The sequence below is a fragment of the Apteryx rowi genome, unplaced genomic scaffold, assembly GCF_003343035.1.
Source record: "Apteryx rowi isolate R43461 unplaced genomic scaffold, aptRow1 scaffold_490, whole genome shotgun sequence".
Taxonomy (NCBI): domain Eukaryota; kingdom Metazoa; phylum Chordata; class Aves; order Apterygiformes; family Apterygidae; genus Apteryx; species Apteryx rowi.
Window position 1 is genome coordinate 299,844 of NW_020450750.1, and position 21,993 is coordinate 321,836.

The following is a 21,993-nucleotide window of genomic DNA, read 5'->3' on the forward strand; positions in this document are numbered from 1 at the left end:
ACAGTCTTTATGAAACCAACTTTTAATATAAAAGCCCCAATAGAATGAGAGATACGGACTTTTAATGCAGCATTAGCTTGACTGATGCCTAGAGATATTCTGGGATACAAATACCTGACCCCACAATGCTTTCTGTAAGGTGACTACTTAATAAGAAGCACTGAGCAGAAGCAGGATTAGCTCCTTACGGAAATAAAAAGAAACAACACTGACAGAAATGGTGCTTTCTGCGTTCAGCGCCAGGACTGGTTCACTCACACACCACCATCTGGCAATGATGGACAGTTTTGCGCACCTTACAGTTCAATTTCTAAAGAGAAAACTTAAGGCAAAGTAATGCCCATAATGCGACTGTTGGTGTGAACAGCTTTATTTAGATAAGTTCGTATAACTTTGCTGAGAGATGATCCATCAGCCACCACCACAGTAAGAATGATGCGTTGCTGTTTATGTGAGTAGGAAATTGAAGTTAATTTCTCAGTTGCGACACAGACTTGGTACAGGGCTATGCTGCCCTTTCCCAGGGCCATCCTTCGGACGGATGGGGACGACGTGGGGCCGGGACCGCCGCCTCGGCGCTCGGAGATGGCGGCCCCCTGCCCGCGGGCACAGCAGCCCTCAGCACTACGCATGCACTCTGTGCCCTCCCCGGCCTCCGACGCGCGAAATGAAAGGAAACGCGCACGCGCACGCCGCTCTCCCCCGCGCCGGTCTTTCCGCTCTTGCGCATGCGCAGCTAGGAGGGCCGTTCYCTCGCCCCGGGGGGGGCAGGGGCGTGGCCAGTGGTGTGCATCATCAGCTGCGCGTCCGCCACCCTCCCCCGCCGGCGGCCGAGAGCGCAGGCGCGGCGGCGGGTCACGTGCGGCGCGGGGTGTTGGCGTCGCCGGGGGGGCCGGTGGCACCGCGCGGCCCTGGGTGACGGGGCGCGCGGCGGCGCCATGGCGGTGAACTACAGCGCCAAGGAGGAGGCGGACGGGCACCCCTCGGGCGGCGTCGGGGTGCCGGGCGGCGGCGCCGTGGGCGGCGGCGGGGCGGTGAAGACCCGCAAGCCCGATAACACGGCGTTCAAGCAGCAGCGCCTGCCGGCCTGGCAGCCCATCCTGACGGCGGGCACGGTGCTGCCGGCCTTCTTCATCATCGGCCTCATCTTCATCCCCATCGGCATCGGCATTTTCGTCACCTCCAACAACATCCGCGAGTACGAGGTGCGCAGGGCGGGGGGGGGCGACCTCGGCCTCCGGGGGCCCTACCGCGCCTGGGGCTCCTCAGGCCGGGCAGGGGCCGAGGCGGGGGCGGCATCGGCCGGGGAAGGGCCCACGGGCCGTGGGGAAAGGGCTTGGGGTGGTGCCGCCGCCGGCGGGAGCACCGGGCGTGCCGGCGGGCGGGATTAAAGGTGTTACGGAACATACACATAGCTGGTTTGTGCTTCGCTGAACGTCAGGCAGGAAAAGACAGCAGTGGATTCTGCGTAGGGAAGTGGAGATGGTTTATGTGGTTTCTGCGATGAACTAATACCTTGCCCTGTCTGTTTCAGTTTAGTTTAACACTTATACTCTTTCACAAACTACCATTAATTACCCCAGCTGAATGCATTGCAGTTCTTCTGTCAATTTTAAGTGAACTTCTGGGGAAATTAATGCCACATCTCAATGCCGATCTTGTTTTTCAATAGTCTTGATCTTGTTTTCAACAAAAAGTGCTCATCATTCATGAGATAACTTACAGTGATGGGCAATATCTGAAGTGTCAAGGTAATTATGGTTTCAAGACAGAACTTTGTGGTGAATGCATTGCTATAATTCTTATGTGTTAACAGTTTATCGTTGTAGATGCTCTCTGGGAGCCAGTGTGTTCAGAGGTAAATTTAACAGCAAAGATCCAAAAGAATGAGACCTTGAAGTGTCTTTTCTAATTATACTTATAAAAACTGAAAGTCATTTATACCTGAAACTTAGCCATACTGCTGTCATGAGAAATTGCTAACTATTTCTTAGAACTGAACCTTATATCAGAAGTCTGTTTGATAGCAGAATTACTTTGTGTTGTAAGGAAGCTTTCCTTTTGGGCTAGAAGACATGTCTTATGAACACATGTGCTCAAATTGACAGCTCTGATTGGTTCCAGTAAGCTAATGGGACCAAGATTAATTGTAAGGCGGGGGAAAATGTAGTTGTTCGTTGTGTTGGAGAATGTATATTTTATGGATCAAATCATTACCATAATTTAGGTAACCGGTCCTTTTCATATAAGTAATGTTCAGAATAGTTGCTTAATTGCTGATAATCAGTGGCAATGAAGCCCCATTAAGTAAAGAAATTGAGGTAGACAATGAATAGTGAATGAATAGTAGTATCTTTTTGTATATCTGGCACAACGCAAACAATGTTATAATAATTATAACCAGAAAAGGAAAACGACTCCTAAATTGTTTAGAACTAAAACTCCACAGTCAAAGAAAATAAAAGCTGAAGTTAAAAAATAAAGCTGAACTGTATTTTACAGTGTCCCAATGTTGTATGTAAGCTTATTTAAAAAAAAAAAAATTGCTTCTTGTGTCAGAGTTTGAGGGTATGCATAATATTTTAAAGTTGACATAGGTACTTCAGAGAARATTGCCAAGCTGTCCTGGGTATGTAGGCTTTTTTAATGACACCTTGTAGTCATATTTAAGATAAATATAATCACTTATTTTCAAAAGGACACTCAGTTTAGAAAAGTAACAAATGTGCTCGCTAACACTGACTTGCTGACAACTGCATTCAATAGCCATACTCTTGTAGTAAAACAGCATAAACTCAGATCCTAATGATTTTAAGGTAAATAAAATTGTGTGTGTGCGCATATATATATGCGCGCGCACACACACGTATATTATATATATATTTTTTCTTTTTTTACAATGTCTGGATCAGTGGAACTCTTTCCTATGGGTTTATCTATAAGGATAGAATATGCACCAGAGTTTCATTTGAGTCCAAAAAYGTAAGCTACTCCTTTACTTTGTATTTCTGTTGTGTGCACGTTCAGAGATCTTATATACTATTGCTGCTTAGCAGCTCAGTCCTGTGCTCCTGCAGAGTTCTGTTATGAGCCACTGACTACATCTTCCCACCTAACGTGTGCAGTACTAAAAGCCATAGGTGAACTGGGAGCATGATTAATGCTCCCCTACACAATCAGATTGCATATACAAAGCAGAAGTGGCCATTTACATTTGGAAACAAGATGGAAGTTGGTAGCTCCCCCCCCACCCCCATTCTAATTTCAAGGCATTCACAACTGGAGAGGAATTTATTTATTTATTTATTTTTCTGAGTGGGTTCAGACTTGTGTTACCCACCTCACATGATGCTTTCCTCAGTGAGTTTAATAAGCTTTTCTGAGGACAAGAGGGACAGAGTTCTTGACTTCTGAGAGAATGACTTCAAGATATAGCAGTTGGGATGTGCAGGTGAAAATGGGGAAGCTTGTGTTCTGTTCTCTGATCTTCATGCATGTTTCATAAAGTGTTTTAATGCAGAAATTGCACGTGTGTATACACACACACCCATATATATATATGAGATTATCATTTTAAAAGAAGGTAGATAATACTTTTTTATCTCCTCCAGCTCAATTTTGGGGAAAAAAAAGTTTAAATTGAGAAAGGCTTTGCAGTTGCAGTATTAAAACCTAAATGAAGCATTTTACAGCCCAACATTTGGGCTCTAAATACCAGTGGAGAGTGCAATTCAAGGTACACCTGCTGCCTGTATCTCTAGCTTAGATGTCTCGCTCTGTGGTTAGCATGCTGGCTTTTGATAGTAACCTCCAAATGTTATTCGCAAATAGCTGTAAATTTAAATCTTGGAGACAGTGCATCTAAAAAGCTAGATGTGGTGACTAAGCTCTTTTAAAAATGTAATCGGAACAGGAAGCAGAGCTAGTTATTTACTCCTGCCTTCTAGACGATAGCCTACCTGTTAGGTGTGTGTGTGTATGTTTGTAAACTTAATGTATTGCAGTTGAGTAGGAGGTGTAATTTATGCCCCCAAAATACATATCTGTGTACAGTTGGAATCATTCCTAGCCCTTTCCTGGAATTAAATATTAGTATCTCTGAGAATTGTGCTGTTTTCATACAGGTGCAAGGATTGAGCAGCAAAATGCAGATTTTCCATTGATTTCCTTTATAAGCACTCTTCAGTTCAAATATGGAAGGTTTCCAATGGCTTTAATGTACCAGAATTATAGTGCTTTTATACTGGTTGTTCTTTAGCACTTTCTCATGATTTCAAAGGGGGTAAATATCTTGGGACTACCCTGAAAACAGTTTGTTTGTGTGGAAAATGAGAAAAGGCTACATGTTTTATTTTTGGCTTGTACCCTTAAAGGGTGAAAGAGCCTCCCCTCCACCCCCTGCATGGGGAATGATCATATTGACAGAGTATATTAAAATACAGGAAGAACTGAGCAATAACCAAAAAATTAACTTGGTAGGAAAGAGATCTTCTTGCTGTGCCTACTGCTCTGAAGTGCGTAGCAGTAGTTAGAAAGGCAAGTAGACTATGAGGCATTACTAGGAATGGAAAACTGGAAAAAAAGTAGATTGCCATTGCATATATCTTGAATGTTGTGTGCAATTCCAGTAACCCCATCTCAAAAATGATACAGAATTAGTAATAGCTACAGACAGGGGCCACAGGACGACTGTAGTTATGGGATGCCTTCTATGCAAGAAGTGGCTAAGTAAAATAGGATAAATTTGTGAGGTATGAAGTGTGTGAAGTCATAATTGGTATAGAGAATATGCATGCACAATAGTTGTCTTACTTCTCCGCTGTGAAAATATAAAGGAACTCTGGAGGACCTCAACAGCCTGAAAAGTTATTGGTGGCAGATGACTTTGATATGTCAAATGTCYTTAAATCACCAGGTGTTGAGAAGGCCCATCAAGAAAGGGCTCACTCTGTGGGTTTGTCATACTCAGCTGCTGGCCATTCCCTGGAGACTGGATGCTGGGTCAGATGGATTTCTGCTGTGGCCCAATAAGTTCTTAAAGTAATGATTTCATTATTTGTCAGGAGATGAAAACAGAGATCAGATTTATATTAAGCTATCTGAGAGCTTTAACAAAAGAAATGTAGATCTTGGATAGCTTAGATAAAGGGATAAAAGATACCTGTTGAATGTAACCTGTAAATGTGGATGCAGAGAGAAAAATATATGTTGGCAGTTACTGTAAAGCTCTGGGATAGTATCGAAGCTGACAGCATTGGTCAGAAGCATGGTTCTGTTTTGATATACATCACTTTCATGCTTCACACAATTTAGTTAATGGTATTTTTAAAAATGAAGTCTTTAGATCTTTTGCAACCTTAAAGTAATTGAGTTTTGCTCTTGATCTGAGTTCTTTAGTCAGTGCAGAAGTTCTAGGATATGGAGGTTAAATTTTTCTCTAAAGGAAATGCTCTGTTAAGACTACTACAGCAGGAGGGAGAAAAAACCCAATTAGTTATGAATAAATGAGATCTGTAGTTTGTTTAGAGCAGTGGTGGTCTGTGTTCTGTAGCTAGATAGAGCCCTTGAGGACTACTGATGTAGTGCTATTTCCAGATCAACATAAACTCAATATCTTGTTTAAAGGAAGCAAAGACTACATGATCTTGTCCGTCTCTCCCCTCTGATAGCTTCTGAAGCTGACTTATTTTTCAGCTAGGTTTGTGAGAAGGGGATGTCATCTGTCAGAAATCTGGCAGCAGAACAGAAACTGCAGAGCTGATCTGAGATAGCAGAAAAACAGGCTTCAGTCGTTCCTTGAACATTGAAACTACTAGTTCAAATGATACTTAAATAGTTTGTTGCCATACCTTGGCATGTGTTGCACTGCTTTGAGCTTAAATTCTAAATAGGAACTTCATATTAAGTTTATAAATAATGAATTATAGGCAGATGGAAGTTTTTTCATCCTACACAGCTAACCTGCTGAGCCCACGTTAATTATTTCCTGCCCTTCACATACTCAAGCCATGTACAAGAGATGGCTAATGCAATCAAGTGACTTTAGTCAGCTTGGGGCATAGAGTGAAGTCATAGCTGCTCAGAATGTCATGGCAGCTTAAGTTTGGTTTCATATACTTTTTTTTGAATGAGCCAGATTAACATTTATGGTTGTCTTGTCCATCTATGGGTATTTGCCATTCTTGGCAAACCAGTACTAATGTCTTCATCGTCCCTTCTTTTGAGAAGTCTTCTGATGCTATTTAGATGCCTAAATATGGGCAGCAAAGCAAAATCATATGTGAAAGTTTTTTTTCATATTAAATATCTAGATTGACTTTTAACCTCTTTGGAGAATATGCATAAACCCCAAATCTGCTTGTTATATATAGTATGTGTGTTTAGAAACATCATGGTGTCTGCAATATCTTTTTTCTTTTTTTTCCCCAGCAGGAGTGGTCCACCGCAGTGTTAAATTTGTTTGAGGCAGAAATTGAACCTTTAGATCTGAACAGGGTTTTGGAGTTGAGGTGGAACAAGGTTGCAAAGTGAATGCCATACCAACTATTTGGCTTATTAATCACAATTTTTTTCCCCTACCATTGTAAATTAATGACTTTTTCCTATTATAGATTGATTATACAGGAACAGAGCCTTCTAGTCCCTGCAACAAATGTTTAAATGTGTCCTGGGATAGCACACCACCTTGTACTTGCACCATCGATTTCACACTGGAACATTCATTTGAGGTATATTACCTTGTATACAAAGTAGAATTAATGGTTTGATATGGTTTATTTGATAATTGATAAGAGTGCTGCATTACTTAAGACTTAATTTTTTTTTTTTTCTCTGAAAGGACTATTTCTAGTTGTCTTATTAACCTGGATTTGATAGACTTTGTTTGGATGTGTTTATTTTTGTGTGCCTTTTCAGCAGGTGGTGAAATGGGTATTAATGTGTCTAGTGGGAAATGCATAATATTAACTGAAATGCTTCTGTTGTATACATGTAGATTTACTATCTATGTACTTGGTATGTGTCATATAGCTAGCCGGTAGATCAGATATTCTTGCATGATTTAGAAAAGCTCAGTTCAGCAAGAATTAGAAAAATCAGATAAATGTTTTCTGACAAATTGGAGGCAAACAGTGAGGCTTACGTGCTTAGCATTGGACGAGAGAAATGTTGGAATTTAGCACTGATGAATGTCTTGCTGATAGTTTATGGCATGTTGATGCTGTTTGACTTTAGGATGTCAGCTTACATTAGGATAGTGCTCTTCATGTACTGTCAGTGGGGAGAGAGAATTGAGGCTCCTAATTTACTAATGTTGCTGTAAAATAAACACAAAATTTAGAAGGTTAAAATTTAAGCTTTCTTTCAGTCACTGTTTTAATGTATTTCATTGATCTCTATCTTCTTTCCATGAATGAAAATCTATTTTGCTCCATCTTCCTTGTTGTAGAGCAATGTATTCATGTATTATGGACTTTCCAACTTCTATCAAAACCATCGTCGTTATGTGAAATCTCGAGATGACAGCCAACTAAATGGAGATAACAGTTCATTACTTGTAAGTATTTATGCCTGGATATTACTAAGCAACTAACTTCTGACTACTGCATAAATCACCACGTACCAGAGTACATATTTTAATAATACTTAGGTACTATTTTTTTTCCTTCATAATAGAAGACAGTGTTAAAGAATTGRTATTTTGGTTACAGGAAATGACTGTGTAATGTACTGTAATATTTTATGGTAATAATTTCAGTTAGTGGATGGCAATAGTGTACCTTGAACATTTCTCAGTGTTGAATAGTTTAAATCTGTCATGTTAACTTCAGCCAGTAAGATCTGCTATCTTTACCATTCTGTTTGAAGTTTTCATTTTCCTTGTAAAATAATTTTCAGTTACTTAGCTGCACTAGACCAAACTAACTGCTAAATGAACCTGCTTTTGTAGATTCAGGTTCAGTATTGAACTTCAGCATTATTAGGAAATATCTGTACAATGTATTCTGTTCAAAACACTAATGCTTAGGGCTAGACCACTTTTCTTTCCTAATTTTTAGGAGGAGTGCAAATATATTTGGGGCTTTATGTGGCTCCAGCCAGAATTACTCTCTTTTTTTTTACTTGTAAGTGTTCTGAAAGGGGAGTTCCAAGAGGTTACAGCTGATGACTGACATTGGGTCTTTTTTGCTTGCACTTTTGGCATGTTACTGGAATCCTTGCAACTTTTTGCATTTTGTTATACTTGTGTGGTGTGTGTGGTTTGTTTGTTTGTTTTTTTAGTATGAGTCAGTATTAGAGAAAACAGACTAAAAAATACCCTTAATCAAAAGAATACTTGAGTATTCCTGATGGGGAAACTGCTACTATCAAAAGACTAAAACAAAAAAGTTCTAATAGATAGTTTCCCTTAAGAAAACAAACACAAACACCTTGTTTTTTAGTATGGCTTTTCCAATTTTATTTAGTTTTTATTCATACTTTTAAAAGAAAAAATCATTATGCTATCTAATATTCAATATTAAAGTATTTGTAAATAACCTGACTTAACAAAAGATTATTTTGTAATACATTTAAGATGTGCAGATTGAGGTATTGTAGTAAAAACAATGTTAATTGGATAGACCAGCACAGACTTACCTGCCTCTTTTTCTTTCTAAATATCAGAATCCAAGTAAAGAATGCGAGCCTTACCGCACAAACGAGGACAAGCCCATTGCTCCTTGTGGAGCTATTGCCAACAGTATGTTTAATGGTATGGTAACACCTTTAAATTAGCACTTAGGATGTTTTCATGATCTAGTGTATGTTTCATATTGTGTTGGAAATAAATCTGAGTAAAAACATCATGGTCTTTCTCCTTTTGAATTAGTTGTTCAGTATAAATAGTTATTTTGTGCTTTAATGCTGTTGYTTTTTTGTTTGTTTTTTGAAATAGCTGTCAGAATTGAGTTAATCTTATAGCACACAATAGATGGAAATACCTGTTGTGAGAAGCTGCTACAGCTATGGAATAGACATATAGATATTATATATGTATAATATGCTGCTATCTAATACACACAGATACTTACAGAATAGTTTGTGGTTGCAGCAGGCAGGTAATGTCCATTTTTTTGTTTGTTGTTTCTCCTGGAGATATGATCCTCACAGGCAGTGAAACTCTGTCAAATGAAAGTGTGTGGGGTTTTTTTGTGTGTGGATTTGTTTAAGCTGATTTTTCTAATTTGAATTTCTCCTTAGATACATTGGAATTATACCGCATTGATAATGATACAAGGATTCCTATTACTTTGATTAAAAAAGGCATTGCTTGGTGGACAGATAAAAACGTAAAGTTCAGGAATCCTTCAGGAGATACAAATAACTTAACTGCACTTTTCCAAGGTAGGAAAGATTTGGAATTTTAAGAACAAAATACTAGCAGAACACTTCAAGTACACTTTGATTCAGCCTGAATTTTACCTCACTGACAACATCTTAATGAATGTAAAAAATACTGTGGTTCTCTGAAGAAAATCAAGTTAAAGACTACTCTAGAAGGGTTGCCTATAAATAATGAAAACTACAAACTTAATGTGAAAATGTGTGTTTTTTCTGTAACCATTTACACTGTGAAACCAGGACCTGTTTTTATTCTGCTTTTTGTTTTTTTGAAGTTCCAGAGAACTTCTTTCAGTCAGCAGCTTATCATCAACTTAGGCCTGTTATTCTTATTTTCTATGTTATGGGTAATATAAAGCTCTACTGTGCTTTATTATACTTATACAGGGGAGAGGGGAAGCCTATTTCACTGCAGTACAGCGAAGTATTAGCTGACAAAGTTTGTTTTTTAGTAGTAATCATTACCTGTCAGATGTGCATTCAGTCTTGATTAAAATAAGACGATTGAACTGAAAATACTCAAACAAGTATTCAAATAGAAAACTATTTTTAAAAGCCTTGTTTTTCTGGTTTCTTAATGCTCCTTGTGGCAATTGTTCTTTAGTTTTTACTTACTTTGTCTTTTCTGTGACACTTTGGCAGCTAATTCCTATTTTATGTTGTGGTGGTTAAAAGGTTCCTGGATTAAATGATTTTTCTAGTTGCATTTTTGGGTCATTGAAAAATCAGAGAATAATATTTTACATAAATTTTAATTTCTGATCTTTATTTCACTTGAAGACTGAAAATAATCTAATATGCGCACTGCTGTAGGGTTTGGGTTTAGCTATAAAACAAATCCTGCAATTGTTTTAACCAAGCTCTTTATATGGCACTTTCATTTAAATATGTCTACTGGTAGATTGTGCATAGTTTTCCAAAAACCTGATTTTTTTTTTGTGATTAGAAGTGACTAAATTCTCTCTTGGTTGTTGAGTTAAATACAGTTTGGTAAACCAAAATTGTCTTTGGCCAGCAATGTCTAAAAGTAATCTTCCTCGGGGCTTTAAGGTGTGTATATGTATGCAAGGTATATAATAGCTTCTGGTTTAACCTGATGTGGGTTTATTGTTTAGTCATAGCCAAATTATATGTTACCAAAGTGATGCTACCCTTGGAAAGGCAGATAACTTACCCTAATACAGGTGTAGAACTATATTTCCAATAGATTTAGGAAAACAGTGTATAAGGCACTAGTGTGACATCACCTGAAATATTGTGCATAATCTTACTTGCTCATGGTCCAAGAAATGGTAGTCAAACTGTAACAACTAAACAGAGAAGTTGCAATCATAATGGAGAATTATCTCACTAAGGTAGACAGATATTTTGAGACAAGACTTCCTAATCTATATATAGGGGAGGAGAACTTGTTTAATCTAATGAACAGTGCTGGCATGAGAATAAGCAGATATGCATTATTATTTAAGCTGAAAAAAAAAGTTCTTATGCAGTCTAGCAGTCTTGCAATAGGAATGAACCAACCTGTGTGTTCATACTACTAAGAAGCTAATATGTGTTCTTTGTAATACCAGAATGAATTTTGATGACCCCTGTGTGTCATTTTGAGTCCCATATTTGAAATACGTTTTATTGTTATTTTTGTTTTTATTTAATCTTAGGCACAACAAAGCCTGTGAACTGGCCCAAGCCGGTGTATATGCTGGACTCGGAGCCTGACAACAATGGCTTTATCAATGAAGACTTTATTGTGTGGATGCGTACTGCTGCTCTGCCTACATTTCGCAAGCTCTATCGTCTCATTGAAAGGACAAATAACTTACAGCCAACCTTACAGGCTGGAAAATATTCTTTGGATATCACATACAGTATCCTTTTAAAAAACTTTAAAAGCTTCTAATGGCATTAGTTGGATTACATGGGTATATGTTTGTGGAAGTTCGGATTGAACTAGCTGCTTTTCCTAGGATCTCTGAAAAGAGATGGTAATGATGGTTGAAAAGTGTTAGTGAGAATTGCGTAGAATAATTACTGTCTTGTACTCCTATGCGAGTTTATAAAAATCAAGTTGTGTGTTCTGTTAGATGAAATTCAGTCTGTTTTTTAGGTTTCATAAATGAAATGACTGGGTTGGTTTAACTTCAGGATAGCTTTGTGAAGTCTGAGTTGTCTCAACTAGTTAGAGTATCTTCTGAAGAGTATGTATGATTCTGCAGAGTTGCCCAGAGCTTTTTTAGCCTAAAAATATATTATAGTTCCAGATCAGAAAAATTGGAAATATCCCACTTCAGAGAATGAAGGCTCTTCAGATGCATTCTAACACAGGAATGATCTGTAAATTCATAGGCTTATTGCAAATTTTTTTAAGTTAATTTACTTTCTTTGATGTAAGTTCAGTTTATCATAACACTTCTAAACTATTGTGTAGTTTGCAGGACTGTATTATGGTTTTGGGGTGGTTTTTTTTTGTGTTTTAAGCAAGGATGGAAGTATTCAATTAATCAAAAAATTTTCTGTAGAGGAGGCCTTTGTGACAAGATTATGGAGGCATATTAATCTGAGGGAAGAACTCATTGTATAATTTGCCTGACAGGCAAATTTTGGAGGACACTAGCATCTTCTGTGTCCTTAACTTGAACTCTCACAGGAGTAAAGTCACTCTGTCATTAACCTTCTTTCTCACACATTTTGTTCATGTATGTGGGTACTTTCAGTCTTCACTAGCTGCCTCGTGGAATAGAGGCTAAAGCCTTTGGATGGGGCATTTCCATCCGATATTTTTGGGCAAATACAAATGCAGTCTGCCTGTGTTCTGGCTGACAGRAAGATGTTTAGGCATAGTTCGGGTGATATTTAGCCTGAGCCAATAAGCCTTCTTGATACCTGTTACATGGCCTAAGTGCCATTTTCTGGTTCCTGCCTGAGTTTGCTTGTAAAATACTATATAGGCACACTTTACTTACTCTCAGGTTGGTAACATGGTCAATTTGCCGTGTGAATTTTTATTAATTGGCATATGCATTGCTAATCTTTTTCTGCCTTCTTGTGATTTTTCTATGGACTATTAATTACTGCCTTGACACTAAAGGGCATTGAATAGCTGTGAGAGACACCTCTCATGAATGCAGGAATGTAACCTTCGTTCAGGAGTTCAGGACCTGCTCTAGGTCCTTCTGTGGCAGTATGTATTGTTGTCAAATTCTCTGCTTGCAGACTTACTCCAGAACAACCTGCTCTGCCATGCAGTTGCTCAAATCTGTGTATAAAATTAAATGGCTACCTTCACAGTGAGAAAGAAATCGGGTAGCTTGTGTATTGTAAAGGAATTGAGAAAAGCATTAGAAAGAACAGAACAGAGGTGGTTGGTAGCCTAGAAATTTGAGAGTACATTCTCAACCTGTTAACTTTAAGCTTAGAGAATAATGACAAGACGTAATCTAGGACAGACTAGACTTTTTCGCCTCCAAAAGTCAAAGGCCAGAGCTGTGGATCAGGTGGATGATGGCCTGTCATTCTATTTTGGGCAAACTAAAGACTAGGCTGAAGTGCAGGAGGGTTGTCATAGTTACTGAATTGTTGAGGTCTGAAAGCTCTGAATCATTTGTTTGGTTGCTGCCTAATGCTCATTTAGATAGCTGCTTTAGTTGTCTTTGCTGCAAAACAGTGGGGAGTGCTTATAAAACTGAAGGAATGTCAGTTCAGTAATAAAAACTTCATAATTAAAGAATCTGGTTTTCCCTCATTTTATAGAAATTGTTTTCAGAAACTGACAAACTTATCCATTTACTCCTCACTTAAAAAGAGGTTGAAAACTCCATGGCATTTTTCTTGGAGTAGTTGACAGTGCATGGATTAGTCTTTGTCTAAATAAAGAACACTAAATCTTTAATATCTGCACTTCCAGTATTCACAGAGGGATGTTTGTGTTTGGAGCCAGATTGAAATGATCCAAGATTTTAATGTGCTAGACAAAATACAAATAGGTTTGGGAATGTGCTTTTTGTTTTCCTATATGTTCTTCAGATTATCCTGTACACAGCTTTGATGGACGAAAAAGAATGATCCTAAGCACCATCTCATGGATGGGAGGCAAAAATCCCTTTTTGGGAATTGCTTACATCACTGTGGGGTCCATATGCTTCTTTTTAGGAGTTGTATTGCTGATCATCCATCACAAATATGGAAATCGAAACACTAGTGCAGACATTCCCAACTAATCTTGCATTCTGAAAACCAATGTACTGCATGTGCATCAAGGCCAGTCCAGAATGGATCCAGTTTTTTGAAAGCTAAATCTCTGCTTATGTCACTTCTGAGGATGGGTGCATAATTTTTTTAAATCTAAACCCCCTTTTCCCTTCGCGGTGGATTAACTCTTGAAAATGACGGGTATACAATTAGCTATATTGATTGTATCTCTGCTTATGTCAGAAACGATTTTCTGATGTTTGTGTCTAACTGGGCAGGCCACATGATGCGTATAGCTTCTGTTCCCTTGATGCATCTGCTGCTTGTTTATGTGCTGTGTAATGTCAGTATGTGCTGTGTAATGTCAGTATGTGCTGTGTAATGTCAGTATGATTCAGTACATATAGATTGTGTGGAGAAAGACTGTTATGACATACTGTGTAAATTTTCAAGACTCTTCAGAATTCAGGTGTCAGTGCTGTTGAAAGGAAAAGTCAAGTCTTTAATGTTTTTTCAATTGGAAAAATTGTGTTGTGTGCATGGGCTCTTATGTTTCTTGCTGAGATGTTAATATATTTATATAAGTTGTTAAATATTTTTCCTATGTCCTACCCAATTCTGTTATGTTAAATACTCAACGTGCGGTGTAAATTACAGCACTTGGAATTCTTTTTATATTTACAACAAATGTGCCTGGCCAGTAAACTCGCATCTTGTGAAGATATTGGAAAACCTATTTGTTAATTATCTGCATGAGTCCATTCTAAAGTGTGATCTAATTGGGAAACGCTTCCTGCAGGTAGAACCTGCTTTGTTCTAATTTTCTTTGCTTTAATTCATTTCTAGTACTAGTTTACCTATTGTGCTTGCTGGTTTTGCTTTTTATGAGCAGCTCCAAACATTAATCAAGAAGACATTAAAATATTTTTTTTTTCTGTTCATAAATCTGATTTGGATAGTTCTTTTACTGAAGGAGTTTCCTTATTTTCTTGAGGCATATATATTCCTAGCAGGCTTTGTTGTAAAGGAAAGGTCATACTCTGTTTTCTTGTTTGGAGTAAACACATTAAATTCTTGCTGTGCTGAGATACTGAATTACAGAAATTCAAAAATGGAGATGACAGTAGCCTCTCTTTCAAATACAGGTTGAGCTTGCTGTGAAACCAAATTTAAATGTTGCGGTTAGAAGCAAAGTGCAGGTTAGTGTCTTAAATCATATTACTGAAGGGTTCACTTTTTGGGTTAATTCAACATTAACTGTAACCTGTAAACTATTACTTTTTGGTGACTTTTTTTTTCTTTTTTTTTTTTAGATGATGCACATAAATTGTAATGTATATGGTGATCACTTTATATGCAACTAGCTTGATAAAGTAATGAATATATATTAAAAAGAACTAATAAATTCTGCAAACCACTTACTAAGATTTTATTTTGTTCTTTAAGATGCATTTAGTTCACCTGGGTAAAAAGATTAAGTGTGAATGCGATTCAGGCAAGTTATATTTCTAGGGTTGCATATTTGTTACAAGCTTGGTATCTATTGCTCAATATCTAGCCACCTTCTAAACAGTACTGTATAAATTTATCATGTATACATGTGACCATTTTTTACTGAATTACTTCTTTTGTGTAATCTTTTTAAGCTAGCAGTTTTAGTATATAAGTTTGTATGAACTGTGGAATGAGGTTAGTTTTCCATAACTGCATATAATAATTTATTTGCATAATTCAGTGATGCAGCATAGGGCCATTTAACACCTAAAAGACTGTTTAAGATTCTACAGTGTTGTATCTATATGCTGCTGGAGTTATAGAATAAGGGTATGTAACTTTGATATTTGTATATTGCAAAGCAGAAAATTCACASAAAATGCTAAATAAACTGGCTTTTGTCTGTAGAGTAGTTGCTAGTCCAGAACTTACTGAGCAAGCAAGGGGACTTCTCTCAATTACTGATTATTAACATATTTTGATTTTTAAACTGAGTGTCACTTTAAATGTAAGTACATTTTGTTTCATTCATAATTCCTATCTCTTTTTCAAGTAGAGAATGCTGCCTTTTGGGYTGCATTCAAAATTAGAAAAATATTTTTCTATCTCTACCTTGAAAAGTATTTTCAATACCTTACCTTTTTTGTAGTGAACACAGCTGTCAGTGCTTCTCTGATCTTCTTAATGAAGTGCACCAGGATAAGTATTGCTGTTTCCTTTTTGTTACAATTAAACTTTTTTGTCCGCCAGTCCCTAGCAGTAAATACTTGTCCAGCAATGTGCCAGACAAGTTTAAAATGCCTGTAAAACCATAAAATGCCAGATTTGGTGAACTCTTCCTGTTCTCATTTGTCATGGTGTCACATTGATAATTAACTTTCATGATACTTGGACTTTTTTATTTTTGATAAATTGCCCATATGTAGTGTGTTCAAGGATCAAACCACAGTGACCYTAATAACTGACACTTCTCAGGGGCAGTGTTCAGTGTTGTGTTTGGATTTTACGGCCTGTGACGTGATTCTTCAGTGGCATCTTTCAGAGGAATTTGCTACCAGGGTTCACTCAGAATAGAAAGAGCAATGCTTTTCCTCTCTCTGAATGCTAGTTGTGTGCTTTCCAAATCCATCCAACTGAGGCAGGGCCCAAAGTGTGAGAGATGGTAAGCTTCCTGGAGGCTGCTGTTGACATGGGAGCCTGCTTATAAATGAATCTTTCCTGGAAAGAGTAATTTGGGAAGCTGAGATACAGCCCTGTCTTTTGCAGGAGGTCTGCAAAGACATTCTCTTGTGTGAGACCTACTTCTTAAGCACTGAACCAGTCTCTTTTTTAAATCTTCATACTGGTCACAAAGCAGATTGTCGCTTCAGGTACTTTTGTACTATATCAGGCTAGTTGGGAGTTGACAGTTGCGCTTGTTTGAGACGGAGCAAAGAGTTTATTAGTTTGTAACTGAAATGAGGAGGATGCTTCACAGCCTTTACCTCTCAAGGTGACATTGGTGCAACAACTAGATTCTCAGCAGCCTGATTTTGCTTTCATTATGAATGTAAGGCCTTGAAGAATGCAAGCCTTGTCCTTTTTATTTTTTCTTTTTTTTTCTTTAAATGGAAATCTCTTTGGGAGGAAATGACATGATAATCTAGTATCAAATAACATCTGCAAGCATATGTATCTGCTTGACTCAGTCAAATAGAACAGTTAACGTGATTAGTGATTGGATTCAGCAGCAGGCATTGCTGACTCTGCCTTTCTCTCTGTGCTGCTTGCAGTGGGAAGATGAGGGTTACAGTGTGTGTAGACACACAAGTGTCCAAGATTCAGCTGAAATGAGTGTCTAGTGGAAAGATGTGATTAAGTCTAAAGCAGAATGTACATAGTTACTTTAAAAAAACACAACTGATTTTAACGGAACCACTGCAGACAAAGAACAAGTTGTAACCATGCAGTAATCTGCAGGTACTGCAAAGGGCTCTAATCTTTAAAGTTCCTATAACAAGAATATGATTTCTGATCATCTTGCTTGAAAAAAATCAATGCCATATGGGTTTTGCATTGTGCATTGATCTATTCAGTGAAGGTTTAAAAAAAAATTGTTCCATGTAAGTTGAAGACAGGTGGGAAATGAAGTGAAATAAATAGACTGACTTTCTCAAGTAAGAGCACAGAAATAGTTATCTAGTATTGTCTGTGTTGAACAGCCTTCCAGAAATTCTCATGTTCCAATTTGGAGAAAAAATGTAAAAATTTCTATGTCAATTTTGTTTCTGGCTCTCTTCAGCAGCAGCAGCAGCATGGTCAGTTTATGAAAGAGGCTTACATCCTACTGCTTCTAACGGCATGAAAACAGATTCCAAGGTAGAAAGCCTGTTTCAGTGCCATGATCCTGACTTGGTGGCAAAATGTGTGTGTGTATTTTTTTTTTCTTTTTTCAATATTAACTTTTCCTCTGATCAGCATAATTTCATCTATGACAAAATGTGAAGTCTAACCTTACTTAACAGTTTTTATTTGGACAGAAGTCCATTAAGGTATGGCCTGCTAAGAACTAGTATCCTTATATAATCTGAGTCACAAATAAGAAACCACCTTCTTCTGAGCCTCTCACTTCATATACACTCAAACTGTGTTTTGAAATAAAATAATACTGTAGGTTAGTCTTGCCCATCATTTGAGTTTATGCCAACTGCTACTACAAAGTCTGAGGTTGCTGTCAAAAATGATCTATTTCATTTCCTTTTGGGAATGAGTTGATATAAAAGCATGAGTCAATAACTATTGAAGCTCAGGAAGGTTAAAAAAATATTTTAATTGATTTGAAACAAAGTGGGTGGAGTTCTTTATTGCTGGGCCATGGTTTCAGATAAGATGACCTGAAAGAAGCAATCAAAACAAACCAAATACCAGTTATGTACAAACTTAATTGAATTTCACCTGAGCATTGGATTGTGCTCAGATTTTACAAAAGAAAATGGTGACATGTTTTAAAGAGTGTTAGAGAGCCAGGAATGTAATTAATGACCTCATTAATTGTTACAGAAATGGGAAAGATTGAACTATGGCAATCTTGGAAGAAATGAAAGTGTGATTGCTTGCAGGCTTGCCCAGTGAGGTCCAGGGTTAGGCAGTTGAAGTTAGTATATGCTTCATAATAGATATTTGTAAACTTTGGGACAAACTCTTGTTATATCTTTCAGCTTCTTAGGGAATGCTCTGAGAGGAAGCTAATTATCTTGCAAGTAGTATTGCTTTTACCATTCTTGTCAGTCTTGTCAAACTYGTGTAGCAGAAGTTCTGCTAATAGCTAAACAGAATATTTGTTTATAATGTGAACTGTGATATGAAGCTTCTGTCTTGGGGAAAACATACTTTACTGGGGGGGGGGAGGGAAGGAATTCCAGATAAATGTTACCTCACAGATATGGGTTACTGGTCTTAGAGGAAGTAGAGCTATCAGAAACATGATTTTATTCTGTTAGTGCACACGACAGTGATGTAGATAACTGGCAAGTATGCAAGAACGCTGCCTCTGTGAAATCAGGATGCTCTCAGTTTGCTGCTTCTGAGGTAAATTTTCCACTGTAGGTTTTCAAAAGGGACAGAAAGCACTTAAAGGACTTGAATTCTAGCCTCAGACCTAAGAAAATGGTTCCCAGTCTCTCCCTTTTAAAGTTGGTGCTTGGTTCCAAGTACACTTGTTAATGGAGAGAAGTAATAAATAGTCAGCATGCCTTGAAAAATAAGGCTTGTCAATGTTTAGATTATGATGAGTTTCAGAAACCTGAAAGTTGAAAGTGACAGTCATAAATTTTTGAAAAGTCTTCAAAACTGTATTGTTGGAATTAAAGCCCTTAAATCGATGTGGTTCAGTACGATAACATCATTGCTGATAACATTTACTACTCTGTCAGTTTGCAGCCTTTGTAAATAAGAGAAGACAGCTAAGTTCTACAGAAGGTCCTGCTAAACTTACTGAATGCATCTCACTTAAAGTAAGCAGTTCTGAGACTTCCCTGTACCTAACTGGAAAATTACACACTGGATTATTCTACGGTATCTGGATTTTTAGGTAATGAACCGAGCTGACAGATTCTACTTTTTTTCACTATTGAGCTATAGATTAAAAGGAAGATAGAGAGCAAGGAATTTCTTAATAATCTCTCTTACATTCTAAACAGTCTTACTTGAATGAGGAATTAGAATTCCACGCAATCCAAACCTAGAACTGATACACTGAGATTCATTCCTGTGTAAATATATTCATGTTACTTTTGGAAAAGCAAGCAGCAAAGCCATCCAAGGAACAGAAATAAACAACCTTCCAGTTACAGAAGTTTTCTCCCCAAGTTCCTCTCTGAAGTTACACTGATATTTAGCTGAGAAGGGGCACCTGGGGATCAAAAAGGACCTTACAGTAAAAACTAAATAAATGAATCTCTGGAGTGCATCTGTGTAAGGAAAATTAAGCGTGCAGTTCCCATTTAGAAGCTGATGAAACACTGCAAAAAACAACTTGGGCCTCTACTGCCTTACTTCTAACAAAACTGTATTTTGTTTTAGAAAGGCCATATGATCAGCAGGTGTCACAATTACATATATAATCTGGGTGCAGTCTAATAAGTCTTCCCAATGTGACTATAATAAAATTCTTTGTAAGATCATCAGAGGTACAGTAAAAATCTAGATTTTGTTCCTGATGCTTTCAGTGGAAGAGTTGGGAAGAAAAATAGTGTTGGTAGATTATGCAGAAGGAAAACCTGCATTGTTACTGCTTTGCTAACAGCTTCRAAGAAATTAAGTTTTCTGTGTCTCCCATACCTAGGTAGGCTCTCTAATTGCAGAACTATTGGTCAAGAAGTTATCCCCACCATCTCCCTGCCTCAAATTTTTTGTTCAACTTCCAGATTGTGGTTTGCAGGCAAGATAGAGGAATAATTAGTTCATGGATGCTAGTGGAGAACTGAGTGACTGATTGCTCAGTGTTGTTTAGACTTGTGCTGTTCTGGGCTTGGGAAAACACAGACCTTAAAATTCTTAGTCAGCTGGTAAAATCAAGGTCCTTTTAATGTTGGGAAGTGGCTGTGTAGTCTGTGCAACTTGTTACTGCAATAATACAGATATTCTAGTTAGCTGCAGGTTACCGATTCAGAGCCACGTCTAGTCAAGAGCAGACAGTTGCTTGCTGTCTTTTCAGCATGCTAGCTCTGAAACATGCTGGACACTGAAAGCAGACTGCCTGGGGCAAAATCCCAGAAGGCTGCTGCTTTTCTGTGTCCAGGCAGTGTTTAAAGCAGTCTTTCCAAGGAAGCTGTGCACTTGGTGTAACAACATGGGAAATACTGGACATAAGTCCCAAAATCCCAAACCTTGAAGTAGAGCTTACACTGCGATAAAAAGGTAGTATTGGCAAGTTCTTTTATTGCAGTGTTAGTGTGTTAAACAACTCAAAATAACRTGGAAATAGATTATACTAAGATAAAACATGGTGTGTTTTCTCCATGCACAATACAGCCTTTAACTAGGGTAGTTAGTTACTTTGTTTGCAAGAAAAAATATCAGTGGGCAGGCAAGGCTCAGGAGGAAGTTTGGAGGAGAAAAAAAAGGGGGGGGAGTCATTCTCGCCCTTCCTGCTGTACTAGAGGTTTCCAGCTGCACACTTGGGTTGAATGTTGACTTGATTGTGGAGTTTTTTTTTTAGCAGAGGATTTGTATACTTTCCTATGATCATTTAAGAAGTAAAACCAATTTTTTGTGACAGATTAACAGTCACATTTTCATTCTTGCATAGATGAAACTGCTTAACAACTAGGTTTTGATGAACAATTTCATTATTTTTTCAATAAAATACATGCAAAAGTTACTCTAGCCTGTTAGGAACAGTAGCTGGTTTTTGCATCTTAGTTGAAATATTCTCACCCTGAGGTTGCAAGTTGTCATTTCCTTTCCCTCAAGTTTTCATTTCTTCATAAAATACTCAACAGTTAAGGCACCAGCTGTGCTTGCTCTGAGCAGCCCTTTTGTAGCTTTGATAACCCACATACTAAGCATTAAGTAAGGCCTTTCTGTTGTATAGTGTATTTTGATAGGCAATAGCACTGAAGCACAGATTCAGACATAGCAGAGTATTGTCCACACAGCAAAAACTAAATGATGATTTCTCTGGAGATTATGATCCTTTTAGTAGTGTTTAWATGCAACTGAGTATATGAAGATCAAAATATGAATATTGTGTACACTCATAAGATGAAAGCTTGTAAAATAGTTTTCCATTCATTACTTTTCCAGTAGTAGTAATGTATTCTGTGTTGTTCTATAATAGCACTGCTTATTTGGAAACTATTTGTTAAATATTGCATCCATGCTCTGCCTTTGTTACAGCGCGTAGTTTTTTTTCTTTGGTTATGCTTTCTAAATGGTATTTTTAGTATTCCACTCAGCTAAGACTATACCTATGATACCTTTTTATTTTTGCATTTTTAATTGTTTTTTTTTTGAGCACCTCAGCAGATTGAAAAGTGCTGTGCTTTGAGATATGATTCTCGTTATTTCCATACTAGGTTGAGCACTAATTTGCTGTGTTTGACACACACTTTTCATCATGAGGTTTGGCACCAGTGCAAAAGCAGTGCAATGCCAAAAACTTGAGTGCATTGCAACTGCAGCAAAGTCAGGAAATGCTGTTCCTGACAGTGTCATATTTCAGTGTAAAGTTGAAGCATGAGAAGATGTAACCATGGGGCTGGATCTGCAATGCAGAAGAAAAACAGGTCTCTCAAAAACACTTTGGTAAAGGGCCAAATAGATTCTTCAGATTGAAATAGGCCTGCATTTTATACAAATCTAGCATTGCCTGTCTGTAATCATAAATTGTCAATCATAAAACTGAAGTTAGGCTTTTTTTTTCCCCTCTCATGAAGTACTAAGTATCCT

At 37.8% G+C, this 21,993-nt stretch overlaps 1 protein-coding gene across 3 annotated transcripts; it reads left to right on the forward strand.

Moving 5' to 3' along the window:
- The first annotated feature begins 870 nt into the window (after positions 1-870).
- On the forward strand, positions 871-15,475 carry TMEM30A (transmembrane protein 30A). 3 transcript variants are annotated; one of them, XR_003255698.1, is made up of 8 exons: positions 871-1,205; positions 6,612-6,728; positions 7,448-7,555; positions 8,665-8,752; positions 9,241-9,384; positions 11,043-11,249; positions 13,405-14,768; positions 14,883-15,475. XR_003255698.1 is itself a non-coding variant. In XM_026079022.1 (7 exons), exons 1-7 carry the CDS (start codon positions 939-941, stop codon positions 13,596-13,598), a joined length of 1,125 nt encoding a protein of 374 aa, XP_025934807.1. In that variant the 5' UTR covers positions 871-938; the 3' UTR covers positions 13,599-15,475. The 3 variants fall into 3 exon arrangements, 2 of the variants coding, with proteins under 2 accessions (XP_025934807.1, XP_025934809.1); XM_026079022.1 differs by having other exon boundaries at positions 13,405-15,475; XM_026079024.1 differs by lacking the exon at positions 9,241-9,384 and having other exon boundaries at positions 13,405-15,475.
- Positions 15,476-21,993: the final 6,518 nt, after the last annotated feature.

Bases quoted from the DNA above. Each gene is read 5' to 3' on its own strand.
- TMEM30A (XM_026079022.1), top strand. From the start codon at position 939: ATGGCGGTGAACTACAGCGCCAAGGAGGAGGCGGACGGGCACCCCTCG. The intron at 8,753-9,240 runs GTATGGTAACAC...ATTTCTCCTTAG, and splicing joins TGCCAACAGTATGTTTAATG to ATACATTGGAATTATACCGC. The intron at 11,250-13,404 runs GTATCCTTTTAA...TATGTTCTTCAG, and splicing joins TTCTTTGGATATCACATACA to ATTATCCTGTACACAGCTTT.